This window comes from Rousettus aegyptiacus, unplaced genomic scaffold (genome assembly GCF_014176215.1).
Source record: "Rousettus aegyptiacus isolate mRouAeg1 unplaced genomic scaffold, mRouAeg1.p scaffold_m13_p_3, whole genome shotgun sequence".
NCBI lineage: Eukaryota > Metazoa > Chordata > Mammalia > Chiroptera > Pteropodidae > Rousettus > Rousettus aegyptiacus.
This window is the reverse complement of record NW_023416306.1, coordinates 61,874,018-61,889,789: the sequence shown is the minus strand read 5'-3', so window position 1 is coordinate 61,889,789 and position 15,772 is coordinate 61,874,018. Positions and strand designations below refer to the sequence as shown.

General features: G+C 39.9%; 1 protein-coding gene across 1 annotated transcript; it reads left to right on the top strand.

The window, feature by feature from the left end:
• The first annotated feature begins 11,462 nt into the window (after positions 1-11,462).
• On the top strand, positions 11,463-15,772 carry KLHL9 (kelch like family member 9). The gene has a single exon (XM_016160433.2). It carries the CDS (start codon positions 11,978-11,980, stop codon positions 13,829-13,831), a length of 1,854 nt encoding a protein of 617 aa, XP_016015919.1. The 5' UTR covers positions 11,463-11,977; the 3' UTR covers positions 13,832-15,772.

Sequence of the window (15,772 nt, the reverse complement as noted above, 5' to 3'; positions counted from 1 at the left end):
GTTTTTAAGAAAAATAAACTAAAAAAAAAAAAAAAGAAAGAAAGAAAGAAAGAAAGAAAGGAGTTAAAAATAAACTATCAGTTTAATAAAACATGAACCTGGAAACAACTGTGGGCCAGACTCCAAAATGAGTATGAGCTTCCAAGGAGACAATTCAGGTCGGTGAGAAAAAAGGACGAATCAGTGGTCATTTCAGCATTTGAAACAGCGGAAAGACAGAAGCAGTATCAGAAAGGGAGTCTGTAAGGCAGAGTGATGTATAAAACAGACCAGACGCCCGCCCCCATTTCCGCCAGCCAGAGGATCCACCCAGCCCAACACACTGCCCTCCTGTGAAACGCATGCGTGCAGTGCTCAGCGCCTGCCAGATTTACATTCCGCCTTTAGCGAGGCACAGAGAGGGAGCACAGGCGCTGAACATCTTTGAAATTCTGCTTGGATTTTAAATGAAAAATCGTTCTGCCTTCAAAGCTAAATGAAAGTTTGGTAGAAGCATGTGCTTTCCCTTTACGTTCAAAAGAGTAATTACTATCCCCACCCTTTCTCTGTGCATTGGTACTATTTTCCTTTAAGTGGAAAAAGACATTATGATAGGAAGTATCTTATAAAAATGGAAGGTATTCAAAATAGCAGTATGGCTTCTCATAGAAACAAGTCTTTCTATATTTTCATTAAAACAGAGATATGAAATTTGCTTCGAAGTCCATCTAAACATTGTAAAATTTTACCCCTTTACACACACCAGAAAAATCTGTTTTTGATAGGGTGTCATCATATTAACTCCCATTCTATTTGAAAAGATTTCTTTGTGTTAGTGTTTGCTAGGCAAATGTCTGAAATTATAGCCATAAATCTTGGCAGGAGATATCAATGGATACAGAGATTACAGGAGACTTTCACATTCTCAGTCATTTATTCCTATGGAGATTTTTTTCTTTTTTTGCCACAAGGATACTTTAATTTTATAATAGGCAAATAGAAAAAATAATTTATTGAACTGCATTCATATACAAGGTCTCAGTAACACGAAAATTGATAAAGACAGATCTCATGGTCTCCGGCTCCTGCCCTTGAGGAGCTTGCATCTCCGAGGGACATAAGGCAGGTGGAGAGGGGCAGGTAAACTAATAACTGCATTGAAAACAAAGTAATAGGTGCTGTACCCAAGTTAGGTATCAAGTTCTGTGAGGTATATGTGAAGGAGCAATTATTTCTGTAGGACTCACTATATCAAGGATAACTACATATAGGTGATACTGGTGAAACCAGAAAGGTAAGGAAGTCCCAGAGAGAGGTAACAAAGGCCAAGAGGAGTGGAATCTGGGATATTTTCCAGAAGCAGTAAGGAGTCCAGTGTGGCTAGACTATGGAGACTAGGAAAAGCAAGCAAAGGCTGAAGATGAACTGGGAATATGTGTTTGGAGCTGGAAAGCAGTTCATCAAAGAGTTGGATTGCTGTACTATGGAAGGTGGACTCCCAAGCAATGCGGAGTTTAGAAAGAACATCCTTGTCTTCAGAGATTGTGTTGGAAGAGAAGCTGGGGGTGAGAGTGGGGTCAAGATTTAAAGTAGGACCATTTCAACTATGGCAGTGTTAGGATGGACAAAATCGAAGAGAGATGAAATCAGATTAGCTCTGGGGAGAAGGAGGAGGAGGAGGTGAGCTCGACAACACAGTTTCTAACAAAGTTGCTAACCAGGTACTCAGCTAAAATTGGAAATATCAATAGCTAGCATCTACTGTGGGTTATGTGCTACAACCATGCTGCCCATTCTAATTTAATCTTCACAACAGCCCTATAGGTAGAAATTATTATTATACCCATTATGTAGTTAAGGAAAATGAGGCAAAGAGGTTTACTAACTATTCCAACGTCACAAATTAATAAATGAGGAAGCCATGATTCAAAGTAGGGCCACCTGGTCTCCCTGGACACTCAGTACATAGACTGCTCACAGAATGATATTGCAGACAAAGAAATGAGATTATGTGTGGATGCAAATTTTGAGGTTGCTGTAAGATAGCAAGACAGAGATGTCCAATAAATAGTTGGAAAAAATAGGTCTGGCACTTGGAGAATGACTCATTCATTCAGCAACTATTTCTTGAGCATTTATTATATACCTGGCCTTGTGTAAGAGCTGGAGTTACGACACCATCAAAATATTTACTGAGCTCCCACAATGCAAAGTATATGTATACTTTGTATATAAAAATATACAAAATTTTAGTAAAGCAAGTAATTTTCATTACCTAGCTAAACATATACTCTTTTAAATAACTGAGAGATAGCTCCTTTTATAAAACAAATAAATCACCCCTTAAGTACCTGTTTTTGCAATTCTGAAATTACTCATACTGGCTTTTCTTATAACAAAACACCCAATAAAAGTGTAAAAATTCACTCGGGAAGAAAGAGTTCGTTTTGATTTTATGAACCACTCAGCACATGTGTTGGGCTTAGGAAATAATAAATACATCTCAGTCAGTTGTGTTGATGGCATTTAACAGGAAGACATCAGTAATGAAGGGTTAACCACACATAAACAGAATGTGGAGCCCCCTCAGAAAAAGAGGGGAGAGATTAAACCACAGAGTTCAAGAACACTGGGAGGAAGGGAACATGAGGACTTGTGGTCTGCCCTGGTCTCTGGGCCTCAGTTATACTATCTGCACAACCAGGCACGCCATTCACAAACACACCTCTGACTTGGTGGCCTGGCAGGAGCGCCCATGAGGGTTCCTTGCATTCACACCACAACCAGCTATAGCCGCCACCCCCAAAGACAGCTGCTGAGTGAAAGCTGCTCTAGCTCAGCCATTTAAAGGGGAGAGCGGCACCAGGATCCCCATCTGTTTCCAGAGAACATGGCTTCCTTGCATTGCTTCTCTGTTCCTAATGACCGCTGTACAGCGTGTTGTGTGATACAGCGTGCATTATAAAATGAGATTCCCTTCACAGAAAAACAACATTAGAGACAATTGATATCTTGAACTTAAATAGCACCTTCTGCTAAGTACCCCAGCTGATTTTATTATCTCATTAAATCTCCACGGAGTTCTATATTGAAAATATTTTTCAGCAGTGGCATAAAAAATCAAGGCATTTCCGTGAATATATACCTTAGGTGAGGCCCACTGGAGGATCAAGAGATCATTTTCTTCTCGAGCAAATCCCACGGTGATGTCATTCTCGCTTCAGTAACAACAGACTCTCATCAGAAACTAAGCACACAGAGCACAGTTTTGCCTCTCCCATCTTCCCATCATCAACTGTTTTCCAGATTCAGAGCCTTTCCAGGTGACTGTCACGAAGAACCAAGGGGCCACATAGCAATACGGTTAAGAGCATGGGCTCGCAGCCACTCATTTACTGTGCGAACTCGGAAAAGTTTTCCAAACTCTTTGAGTCTTAGTTCCCTCATCTGTAAAATGGGAATAATAATAGCACGTCCCAATATGCTCATGAGAATGAATTATTACATACAAAGTGTTCAGATGATGCCATCACAGTGTAAGCCCTCAAGAAATGTGGCTTGATTAGATTCACCTGACTGTCCACTTGTGTAAGAAGCAAAGAGTATGAAAGAGGACATCAGATAATCTAGATGCTAGACCCAGCTCTCACACTAGGTGTGTGTTCTTGATCAACTGAACCTCTCTGAAACTCGGCTTCAGATTCCTGAGACGGAATGGAATATTCTAAGCAGTGGCTTGGGAGGCATCCACAGCTGGACCAGAGGTGAATGCAGTGAACTCTTGTGGTGCTCCCGCCAGTCCACAATGTGCATCTTATGGGTCAGGAATGTTTCTGTCTTGCATAATACATGTTGGAGAAAATCCCCCCAAAGAAAGCATTTCTCCGGCTCTGTCTCACAAGCAGAATTCTGAGAATTCTTTTCTCCTCCTATCAGGAATGAGATGACTACCCAATCGCAATCTGATGTACAACTGTATTGCTGGTGTTTGTTTTCCTGAGGCACCTACATGGCAGAGTTCCTATAGGGCCGTCGTAAACAATAAAGGATCCTTTTGGAGAAAACAGTCGTTTTCTCCAAAGATCTGCCGATGGTTCTTCCTCCTTTTGGTCTCTCTTCCTTTTCTCCTAGAAGCTCGGTGTATAGCCACAGACAGCACAGACCAGGGAGCAGAGTGGACAAAGTGCAGGCTCAGATGCGGCAGTCCTGTGCTCCAGGCCACGACAACAAAGTGTGATGGACTCTGGAGTCATATGCCTGCTGCCTATGAGTCACAGAAGCCGTGTGACTTTGGGCAAGTTAATTAACCTCTTTGAGCTTCAGTTTTTTATTCTAACATAAAAACATGGATAATAAAGTACCTACTTGACTTTGTTGCCTCCAAGATCAAATGAAATAGAGCATGTCAACACTCGGGATAGTGCCAAGCATACAGTCAGTGTTCAGTAAATGTTAATTGTGATCATAATTATCGTAGCTCTGCTATTTTATAGCCATGAACTATAGAAAGATTACTTAAATTCTCTGAGCCTCAGTTTCTTCATCTGTAATCTGGGAGATAATGAATACCTTATAGGTTTATTAAAATAATTAAATGAGATAATCCATATGAAATGTTTTCACTGCTAGTAAGCACTGAAAAAATATCATATGCTATCCTCATTATTACTATGATTTTTATTATGTCTAATAGGAAGTAAGGAAGAAGTGATCACAGCACCTGAGCTGACTCTCAACACTGACTCCTTGGAATCAGGAAATAGGCCTTACACAGAAATAGACTGATCCATATAGATTCTCTCCCCAGTTCCATGTTCAAATAAAAGAAAATGTGTATTATAGAATTATTTAGCGACAGAGAAACTCGAACAAAGAAGTTATCTTGGGCAGAGGTCCAATTCTAAATTTTGCTAAATAACGAAGACACACAAGAAATGATTTTAAGCCAAATCAGTATGAGAGAACAATAGCAGCATATGTTATGGTTATTCCAGCCCCTCAATGCACAGCTTCATACTTTATTCCCATAGCAAGCTTGTAATGTAGATGGGGAAAGGATCACTAACCTCATCTGTGAGTGAAGAAACTGTGAGCTGGAATAATAATTCATCCTGCCCAGGCAGTGGTAGAATCAGAATTAGAACTCAGGAAGCCTGGAGCACTATTTCTTCCAAACTATTTGGGAAACTACTCTCTTCCTTACCTAACTTGTTCTACAATTCTTCTCAAAATGTTTAGTGGTTAACCTTGAGAATACCAATGACAGTGAGCCCCCTGACTGGTGCCCATGGCAGACATCACCAATCAATAATGGATCTTTTCTAATGAGCCCCAGAATATCTCTTTCAATACAACCCTTTAGGAGCCAGTACCACTTGATCTAATCTGACAACTGTGTGAGTAAACCTTATAGAACAAAAACTCAAATGCCTCCAACAGGGATCAGTCTGGTCATGGGAATAAGTAAAACGGGTGGGATATCAGTATCTGCACACCTACTCTAAGTGCAAGCATATATCCTGGATGAAGAAGTAGCCAAGTTCAACATTGCCATATCTTTACATTTAAAGAAAAGAAAAAGAAAGTGAAATCTGGGAATGTATCTAAAATTTCCCAATTTTTCAATACTGTGCAGCCTAACAAAATGCCTGCATGGGTCACTAACAGCCCAGAGGCTGTCAATTTGTAAATTCTCCCATAAACTAAATCTTGCAGTTCTTGCCTTTTTCTGAATTCCGAGCATTATGTAAATTTCATGGCCTGATTCCTGGAAGCACAGCTCTCACCTCTGTTAATGACATCACTGAGATGCATCCGGAAGAGCTGCTCCAAATAAGCAAAACGCCAGCTGGCTCCAGTGTTCACCTCCTCCAGACAGAGGGTTCAGGATTAGTCTCTGCCAGGCTGAGCCCACAGCAAGAAGATAGTGGAAAAGGAAAGGCCTCTCTTCCTTATCATGGCAAGGAGAGCCAGAGGGCCATGACCAAATTTGGGGGAAAATCTCAAAGGTTACTTTTTGTTTCTGAGAATTTCTTCTTCACTTCCCTCTTCCCAAACCTCTTGCACTCTTGGGTATCTCCTTCCAACAAGGCTTCCAAGATTTGCCCCTCCCCTTCTCCCTTTTTCAGCATCCCTTCTGGAAGGACACAGTCCAACAAATTCTCTTGTGAGTTTCCTCCTCCTTCTCTCTCCAATCTTTTCAACCAAGTAAAATCAAGTCAAAGTGAACTTCAAGGAAAAATTGACCAAAATGTTAGCCATGGCTTTCTCCAAGCTGGGAGGTCATTATGATTTATATTTTCTTCATTAAACATTTTCATATTTGCCGAGTCCACTATCATTAACAATTACCACTTTTATAATAAGGAGGATGATATGCTTTATGAAGAAAAAATACTAATAAGAAAAAGTATCAAGAATTTTACAAACTTATTGGTCAAATTACAAAGTCTATCAGTTACGATGCTTTTTACTGCAGCAATTTAAAAAAACTCAAATTGACTCAAACGGAAAATAAGTGTATCATATTTGGAGACAAGGGGTCTAAATGTTGGATGGCTCCAGGGATGGTTGATTCAACAGTTCAATGATTCTCAAGGGTCTAAGGTTCTTTCTTTCTAAGTCTTCCCTCTGACACCCACAACGCATCAGTTGTACCACATGGCACTTCGCAGCACCTTCGCTCATGGGCTCAAGACACTGCTGCTGCTGTTCCAGGCATCACAGTCATGCACCAAGGTGTCCAGAGGTAGAAAATGATTATCCTTCTTTTGTCTCCTAATTAGAAGCAAGGACATCAGTCCCCAGCAGAATTTGTCACATCCTTCACTGGCCAGCACTTGGACCACTTGCTAATTTTTAGACCAGACAGTAGCAAAGAGAATTAGATAATTGTGAATAGCATGGGTAAATTATTTGGGAGGGAACAGAGATATTGGGGAGCCAGTCACGAGGACTACAAGATAATGCATTCACATTGTGAATAAAAGCAGACTGGTATGAACAATGATACTGTCATTATAGAGGTCGTTTTGAAGAGCTCGAAGTCCACAAATAAGGCAATATTTAATTAAAGGGGTTTGTCTGGAAATGCACATGTGTCGTAATCCTAATATTACTTTACATTAAATAGTAATTAATAGTTTGTATTGCACTTTCCCACAAGCTTCTCATTGGTATTTCACACCTCTTGGGATAGCACAACTGTTACTTCATTTTACAGAAAATGACCCAGTTGAGCATTTTGTCTGGTGTCTAGTGACTAGCAAGAGACAGAAGTGGGACCGGATGCCAGTCCTTTTGATACCTAGTAAACGAGTCTTGCTGCTATATCATACTACTCCCTCCAAAAAATGCCTGGTAGGGGTAGGGCACCCTGATTTTTCCTAAGTGCGCACACATGTAATCGCTCTTGATTCCCAGAAGAACATCATGAGACATCCCCCCAAAATGGAATTATTTTCATTTCACAGGTAGGAATATTGAGGCTCAGGCAGGCTGATGGCAAAACAAACAAAACAAATAAACAAACAGAAACCCCTAACGTTCAGGTAAAATAACCGGTTTTATTCATTTTGTTTCTTACTACTAAGTGGCAGTTATTTCCTTCTGATGTACTCCTAGCTGCTTCTCAGTACCTAGTCCTCAATCGGTGAGCTTGTCTCCATAAACACAGATTCTTATTCCAAATTTTCACTCTAGAGCTCCTTCTGTCTCCTCTCTGTCAGCTTTCTGTTATGCCTAACTAAGCAACTGATGCTTCTCTGTGACTCCTGACATCTCTTTTATTGTTGCCTCAAGGCTAACCTTCCATGGGATCATTAGTTAATCTTATCAACTAATTTGCTGAGGAAAGACTCGAGGCTCTTTGCCTTCTGGGGAAGAGTAACACAGGCATCCTAGAGACAAGGCACTCCCTTTTGTTGTCTGTCTCAAGGCAGTTATCCCCATGAGCATTTATGGCAGGCTAGGGGAAAGTCTTGACCCTTAGACGTTAGGTGAGTAAGACAACTCCTCCTGTAATTATCTTAGAGGAGGACAAAGGGAACAGTGTGAGAGTAGAAAGAGCCCTGGCCTGAGAGAAGACATGCCTACTATATGATCTCCAGCCCAGCCCACTTCCCAGAGTTTCTACAGGACTTTACCAGATCATTTGCGAATGCATTTTAAGTGAAACTGGTTGGTCAAAGCAGTCATAGAGCCCCTTCAGGTTAAAAGGAATAGAAAGAGTGTCAAAGAAATCGTGGCCATCTTTAACCTACCAAGCTGTTTTTCTATTTTAGGAAGCAAGGTGAGCCCAAACTTCAATTGTTTGCTAACTTTAAAATGAAAGAGAGGAGGGAAACTCTAGACTTAATGACTTGGGAAATAGTTTAGAATATAAGATACATTATTGCAATCAACCCTGCTCTGCTCTGATGTTTCCTTCCTGCTAAGTCTCTACTCTCCTGCAAGTACTCAAGAGCTCCAAAGGCGAAACAGTGAAGGCAGAGTTCCTGCCAAGTCTTTGCCAGTCATTCCAGGAAGTTGTGTGTCTGGGGCTGTACTTCATATTTTTGTTTGTTTGTTTTCTCTCTCTCCTTTAGCAACTGAAGCCTACATGTTCTATATTTCCAAGAGGGCTGACACTTCATTTTCTTTCTTCTGCTTTTTATCCTATAAAGGGAGTCATGGAACCTGTTATTTAAATACTCAAGTGTTACATGTAGCTTGAATGAAATGCATCCTTCAGTTGAGGTTGTAAAATCAGTCTTGGAATTGATTTATTAAAACAAGCATATGAAAAAAAGGTTTAAAGTAAACTTGAAATAATAAAGAGAATAATTTAAAAATATAAAGCTAAACATTTTATATAATTATCTCAATGTACAGGTGAGCATGATATGCTAGGAAAAATACTGAAATACAATAAATACAGTAAAATAGATAGTTACATTAAAGAAGCCATTTACAATGGGCTGGTGCCCTCTGTAAACTGGATGCTTTAACTTAGAGTGGCTTAATACTACTGAAACTGGCAGATAACGAAAAAAAAAAAAAAACAGGTTTAGGTATTAGATCATAGAGTTTTGAGATATAGGTATAGGCTTTAACTAAATGTTTCAATTGCTTTGGTTGTCGCATAGCTTATAGTCAGAGATTATAGTCAGGTTATGAAGGCCTGCCAGTAAAGAAAGTTTAAGGAGAAATTTTTGAAAGTATACTTTACTTGAGATAATAGAAAATATAGCTATTTAAGAACAAAACAATTATGCCTTAAACAATGGCAATGATCACAAGATGTCTAGTTTCTGCTTTTTGCTTTAAAGATAATGTCGCTGACACACAATTATATTTTTGCAGAATCTTAGTTCTTCAACCCAGCACTCCTTGTTCTCATCATATAATTTTAAGTTGCTGATGTACTGTTTTTGTTAAGTAGGAGGAGGTAACTCCAGGGTCACAAGGAGAATTTACGAGTTCGTCTTACAAAAGGAATAAACGTTGCAACCAGATGCTGACGCCCAGAAGTCTGGTTGCACAAAATGTTATCTGTAGCTGAAGAAATATAGACTTTCTCTCTCAGTTCTCGGAAACTCCCCCTCTCTACTATCTAGCCCCAGAAAAGCGCCCTGCTTTTGCTTTTTGAGGAAGATGGATTTGAGAGATCTTACTTTTGTGTCCCTTTGGCCAAACTGAATAAACTTTCTGTCTTCAAGCACCAGGATCTCAGTGTTTGGTTTATTAGCACATTGGGTACACGGACCTGAATTTTGGGAGGTGTTTCAGTAACACTATCAATAAGTGTTGTGACAAATCTGATTCAATTTGTTACATGATGAAAGCAGAAAAAATAGTCTTTTGAAACAACTAAACATGTGGGAGTATGATGAATTGGATCCGTCTATAACTACTGTTTCATTAAGAGCATAGGTCTGGTTCCTTAGCTCTTAATCATTGTGTAAATTTGTAATAAAGAGAAGCATACCACTATTTCTTCCTCTCACAACTTCCCAGGTATAGCAGCTCTGCTTTATCCTTTCCACAGAGAGACTGATTCCTTGGAAGAACCTCTTAAGATCAGTATGGAATCCTCATAGCTCAGGAGAGTCCTTTATCCCCCAACTGAGACACCAAGCAGGTCTCTAGCACTTCCCAATGCTGATAAAATCATGTGAAGAATTTCTCCAGGCCAATATCATTCCAATCAACCTCTTATGCTGAGCAGATCAAAGATCAGCTGAAGCATCTGGTGGAGGACAGCAGTGGTCTGAGCCTTCTAGAGCTTGCTGCCATCCACCAGAAACAATGGAAACGAGATAAATGTCCAGGAGTAGGAGATTAGTTAAATAATTTATGGCACACTCATTCACTGAGAAACAACAGAACTGTGTAAAAAGATAAATAAGTTCTCTAAGATTTCCCAAGTGAAAAAGACGTGCAGAACAGTGAGTATGGTGTGCTACCTTTTTATAAAAATAAAGTGTGTAAAAAGCATATAATTATATTCTGATTAGTTTGCATATCATTAATAAACCAGAATAATTTAAAAGAGCAATAACTTCAAACTGGAAAACATGAGAAGCATTATGTCAAAGTATACATTTATTCATATGCCAAATTTAAATTTACTAGCAATTAAAGAAATGCAATTTAATAAAATACCTATAAGGGGAAAGGTCAACAGAGGAGAAAGGCACAAACATTTCTGGTGACACATTTTAGAAAGAAATTTTTATATCTTGAATCATTATTTGCACTTAGAATTTATCCAAAAACAGGGGAAAGCTTTGTGCCCAGATTCTCTGTAAGTTTATTACAGTTTATAAAACAATGGAGGACAAGAAGGTGCATATTCAGAACAAAAAATGGGCAAAGGAAAACTAGTTTGCATTGTTATTGGACAATTGTAGCCATTTAAAAATCTGAGTGGAAAACAAAAGCATGAAAAAGTTACTGACGCTGGAATTCCATTGCGTGGCAAAAAAATACAGGTTTTGTTTATTTACGCAGCATGGTTACAATTAGGTAAAACAAAAAATGATGTTTTTTAAATGATTAAAAATTTGAAAATATGAAGTTATAATTGAGGTGTCCATTAAATGCTGCGGGATACAAAGTGTTTTATAGAAGAAAAAATTTAAGCATCTTCCCCCGTGCCATTTTCTTTCAATTTATACAAAAACCATATGCATTGTTATTCAAAAAGCAGAAGCCAGGAAGCGAAAACCTTAAAGAAAAAGTATGCATTTGCGGCGAGAGAGCTCAGACGCTATGAAGAGTCAACACCAAACGTGCAGCATAAAAGACGTGCACCAATTCCGTCCTATTTAGTCCCACACACAATGTGACCCAACTATGTCCCCCTCGCGCCCACCCCGCGCAGCTCCGCTCCCCCAACCCCCACCCATGCCGTCTCCCGCACACGCCCGCCCACTCACTGACGAGGCCGGAGGCCGCGCAGCCGCAGTCCCTGCTGCGGCCGCTCCTAGCCCGGGGGATCCTGGGATTAGGCCTTTCCGGAAGGACCGGCTGGGCGTCCGCCGCTAGGCCGTGTTCCCGGCCCGTGTTCCAGACCCTTCCTCCGAGACAGGCCGGTAGCCGCGGCGACGCTCCGGTGACAGCGGAGGGCGCAACGGGCCGCTCGCCGAGGTTCCCGGCCTCGCCGCCAGCGAGCCGCGGAGCCGCAGTACGTGGCGGTGCCTGCCGCTTGGCCCCGAGCGGAACTGCTGGAGGAGCGGCAGCGCAGGCCGGACAAGGTGAACCGGGTCGCTTAACTGCCTTTAGATGATGAATCATCTGCATAACAACAGTCAGAGCTGAGGACCACAGCCCTTTGTGGTCCTGCTGCAGAGCAGTTTTAAGTGGATGCCTGACTGGTGTATTCTGAGGGGTGCCACGGTGACTGCTTGTCTTTGACAAGGAAGCGAGCCCTCTTGCTCTTTGGTTTCCCCCGGTTCCTTGAAAGCATTCCGGTTTTAACCTCTTTCTCCGGCATCTTTGTTCAAGAGGCTCTCCCATGAAAGTGTCTCTTGGTAACGGCGAGATGGGCGTCTCCTCCCATTTACAGCCTTGCAAGGCAGGAACCACACGATTTTTTACCAGCAATACCCACAGTTCGGTGGTATTGCAAGGCTTCGATCAGCTTAGAATAGAAGGATTACTTTGTGATGTGACTCTCGTACCAGGTGATGGAGATGAAATCTTCCCCGTTCACAGAGCTATGATGGCGTCTGCTAGTGATTATTTCAAGGCTATGTTCACAGGCGGAATGAAAGAACAAGATCTAATGTGCATTAAACTTCATGGGGTGAACAAAGTTGGTCTGAAGAAAATAATTGATTTTATTTATACTGCAAAACTTTCTCTTAATATGGATAATCTTCAGGACACGCTCGAAGCTGCCAGCTTTTTACAAATTTTACCTGTTTTGGACTTCTGTAAAGTGTTTCTTATTTCAGGAGTCTCTTTAGATAACTGTGTTGAAGTTGGGCGAATAGCTAACACCTATAATCTTATAGAAGTGGATAAATACGTCAATAACTTTATCCTGAAGAATTTTCCTGCATTACTGAATACTGGGGAGTTTCTAAAACTCCCTTTTGAAAGGCTTGCCTTTGTGCTTTCCAGTAATAGCCTTAAGCACTGTACTGAACTTGAACTCTTCAAGGCTGCCTGTCGCTGGCTAAGGTTAGAAGACCCTCGTATGGATTATGCTGCAAAATTAATGAAGAATATTCGTTTTCCACTGATGACACCACAGGACCTCATTAATTACGTGCAGACAGTAGATTTCATGAGAACAGACAATACCTGTGTCAATTTGCTTTTGGAAGCTAGCAATTACCAAATGATGCCATACATGCAGCCGGTGATGCAGTCAGATAGAACTGCCATTCGATCAGACTCAACACATTTGGTTACATTAGGAGGAGTTTTGAGGCAGCAGCTGGTTGTCAGTAAAGAATTAAGGATGTATGATGAAAGGGCACAAGAGTGGAGATCTTTAGCCCCCATGGATGCTCCGCGTTATCAGCATGGCATTGCTGTCATTGGAAACTTTCTTTATGTAGTTGGTGGTCAAAGTAATTATGACACGAAAGGAAAAACTGCCGTCGATACAGTTTTCAGATTTGATCCTCGGTATAATAAATGGATGCAGGTTGCATCATTAAATGAAAAGCGCACTTTCTTCCACTTGAGCGCCCTAAAAGGACATTTGTATGCTGTTGGTGGGCGCAGCGCAGCTGGTGAACTGGCCACAGTAGAATGTTACAATCCAAGAATGAATGAGTGGAGCTATGTTGCAAAAATGAGTGAACCCCACTATGGCCATGCTGGAACAGTGTATGGAGGCTTAATGTATATTTCAGGAGGGATTACACATGACACTTTCCAAAATGAGCTCATGTGTTTTGACCCAGATACAGACAAATGGACACAGAAAGCTCCAATGACTACAGTCAGAGGTTTGCATTGCATGTGTACAGTTGGAGACAAGCTCTATGTCATTGGTGGCAATCACTTCAGAGGAACAAGTGATTATGATGATGTTCTAAGCTGTGAATACTATTCACCAACACTTGACCAGTGGACACCAATTGCTGCTATGTTAAGAGGTCAGAGTGATGTTGGAGTTGCTGTCTTTGAGAATAAAATCTATGTCGTAGGTGGATATTCTTGGAATAATCGTTGTATGGTAGAAATTGTCCAGAAATATGACCCAGAAAAGGATGAGTGGCATAAAGTTTTTGACCTTCCAGAGTCACTTGGTGGCATTCGAGCTTGTACTCTCACAGTTTTTCCACCTGAAGAAAACCCTGGGTCACCTTCTAGAGAATCACCTCTTTCAGCACCTTCAGATCATTCTTAGGACTAAGGTGTTATACCTTTGCAGTGCATCATGGTGATTGCATATTTTCCCTCAGTTGTATCTTTTTCCAAGGATTAGTAAAGGTATTAGATAAAAAGGTAACTGATCTTATTTGTACTGTTTGACTTAGTATGTTTATCAAACGGTTAAATGCCTTCTGAAAATGTATTCAATATAGCCAGCTGTTTTAACAAATGTAAAAAGATCTAAAATAAATGTTAGGTGTCTTTTTGTGGTGATGTGTAAGTCAAAGTGTAGGTGACTATAGTAAATATAATTATGTTCATTTTGCTTCAGAGTTGAATGTTTTCATCTTTTCAGAACATCAAGGGGAGGCTGCCAGCTGTAATCTAAAATATTAAAAAGTCACCAAGTATTATTAGCTACCTCCCTTTTTTCATAGAGTTTTTGATATAGCTGCCAACTTACCAGATTGTGTGGGTTTATTCAGAATATGTAAAGTAACTTAAGCAGACAGCAGAAATAATAAATTAAAACATATTAACTCAAACAGTATAACCCTAAATCAGAGTTTTATCTCTGGAGAGAGGGAAGAGAAGAGAGAACACACACACATGTACATGTACACATATGTATATACACACATACACAAGTGATTGGCACTTCAGATAAAGTGATATTGTTTCTAAATTTAAATTCTCTTTTCCTACCTAGCAGCTATTTCTATTCAAATAGGAATTAAGTACCAGAGAATAAAAGTCTGTATAGTCATACTGAACTGAGATAGATAAACACTACATTAAATTGACAACCAAGTTTTTCATTTGACTAAATTGCTACTTCAGATGAAACATATTACTTTTTCTGCTTATGTGTTATTTTGTGTAGAGTTGCTTTTATACATATTTAGCAAAGTTCTGGTTTCAGAGAATTGCTTTTGCTCAGTAAATTTAGGTTCTACTACTTTTACTTTGTAGTAAAACATCGTAAAAGCAAAGAAAGAAATAGGCTGAATTTTAAGTTCAGTCTCCCAGTTTAGTCATCCTAACAAGATTATTCTATTCAGAGTGCTTGACCTGGTGCTTCTCCAGCCCATGTGCATCCTGAGCTTTGTGTGATTTGCTTCAATGCTATGATCTGAGCAAGCAGGAGATGTGCTGTTTTCTGCATGTAATCAGAAAAATGTCCTTTTGGCAATGTCTAAAGGACAGGACCAACTTCAGATTCCCTAAAGGGACAACTACAGAATTCCCTAAAGAGGCAATTACACTGCTATGTTGCAGGCAGTACTAAAGTAGTTCTTCAGCCTCTTCAATACCAAGGGCATCTTTGCTTGTTGAGAACCACATTGGGAGATCTTAATGGGACCCTATCCGCAAATGGAATCATAGGAATCCTCTGTACTGAGTGATTCTGAAGAAAGAGTTTCCTGGAATGTCTACTTGAAGGAAAAATTTACGTACATAAATTTACATATATATGTATATATTCCTATACTTGGGAGATTGTCATAGTGTATTAGGAACAGCCTTCTCTTTGTTGACAATGCCATCATAAAACTCAGGAACCAAGACAAAAGGAATTGGCTTCCAGGAATCTGAACTGTACTGCTCATACAAGTGTTGATTCATTTTAATGCTTTTTATAATTTCTGCATTGGCAGAAATTTTCGTACTTTCTATGTTTTTTTTTAAATGACTCAGTTTTTTTTTTGTTATTAATAAAAATAACATTTGAGTACATTTAGAATATAGACAAAGTAGAAATTGCTGTTAACCTTGTGCATTGACTAAGCAAGACATGGCATCCCATAATTTACTTGATTATTAATGAGGTTAAATATTTGTGTTTTTTGGGCAGCAGTGTTTCCTCTTTGATCAGATGTTCATGTCCTTTACCTTTGTAATACCTTTTGGCATTGCTTTGTTTTTCATATCAAGCTTTAGGATCTCTTTATATAATAAATATAATTTAACTGGC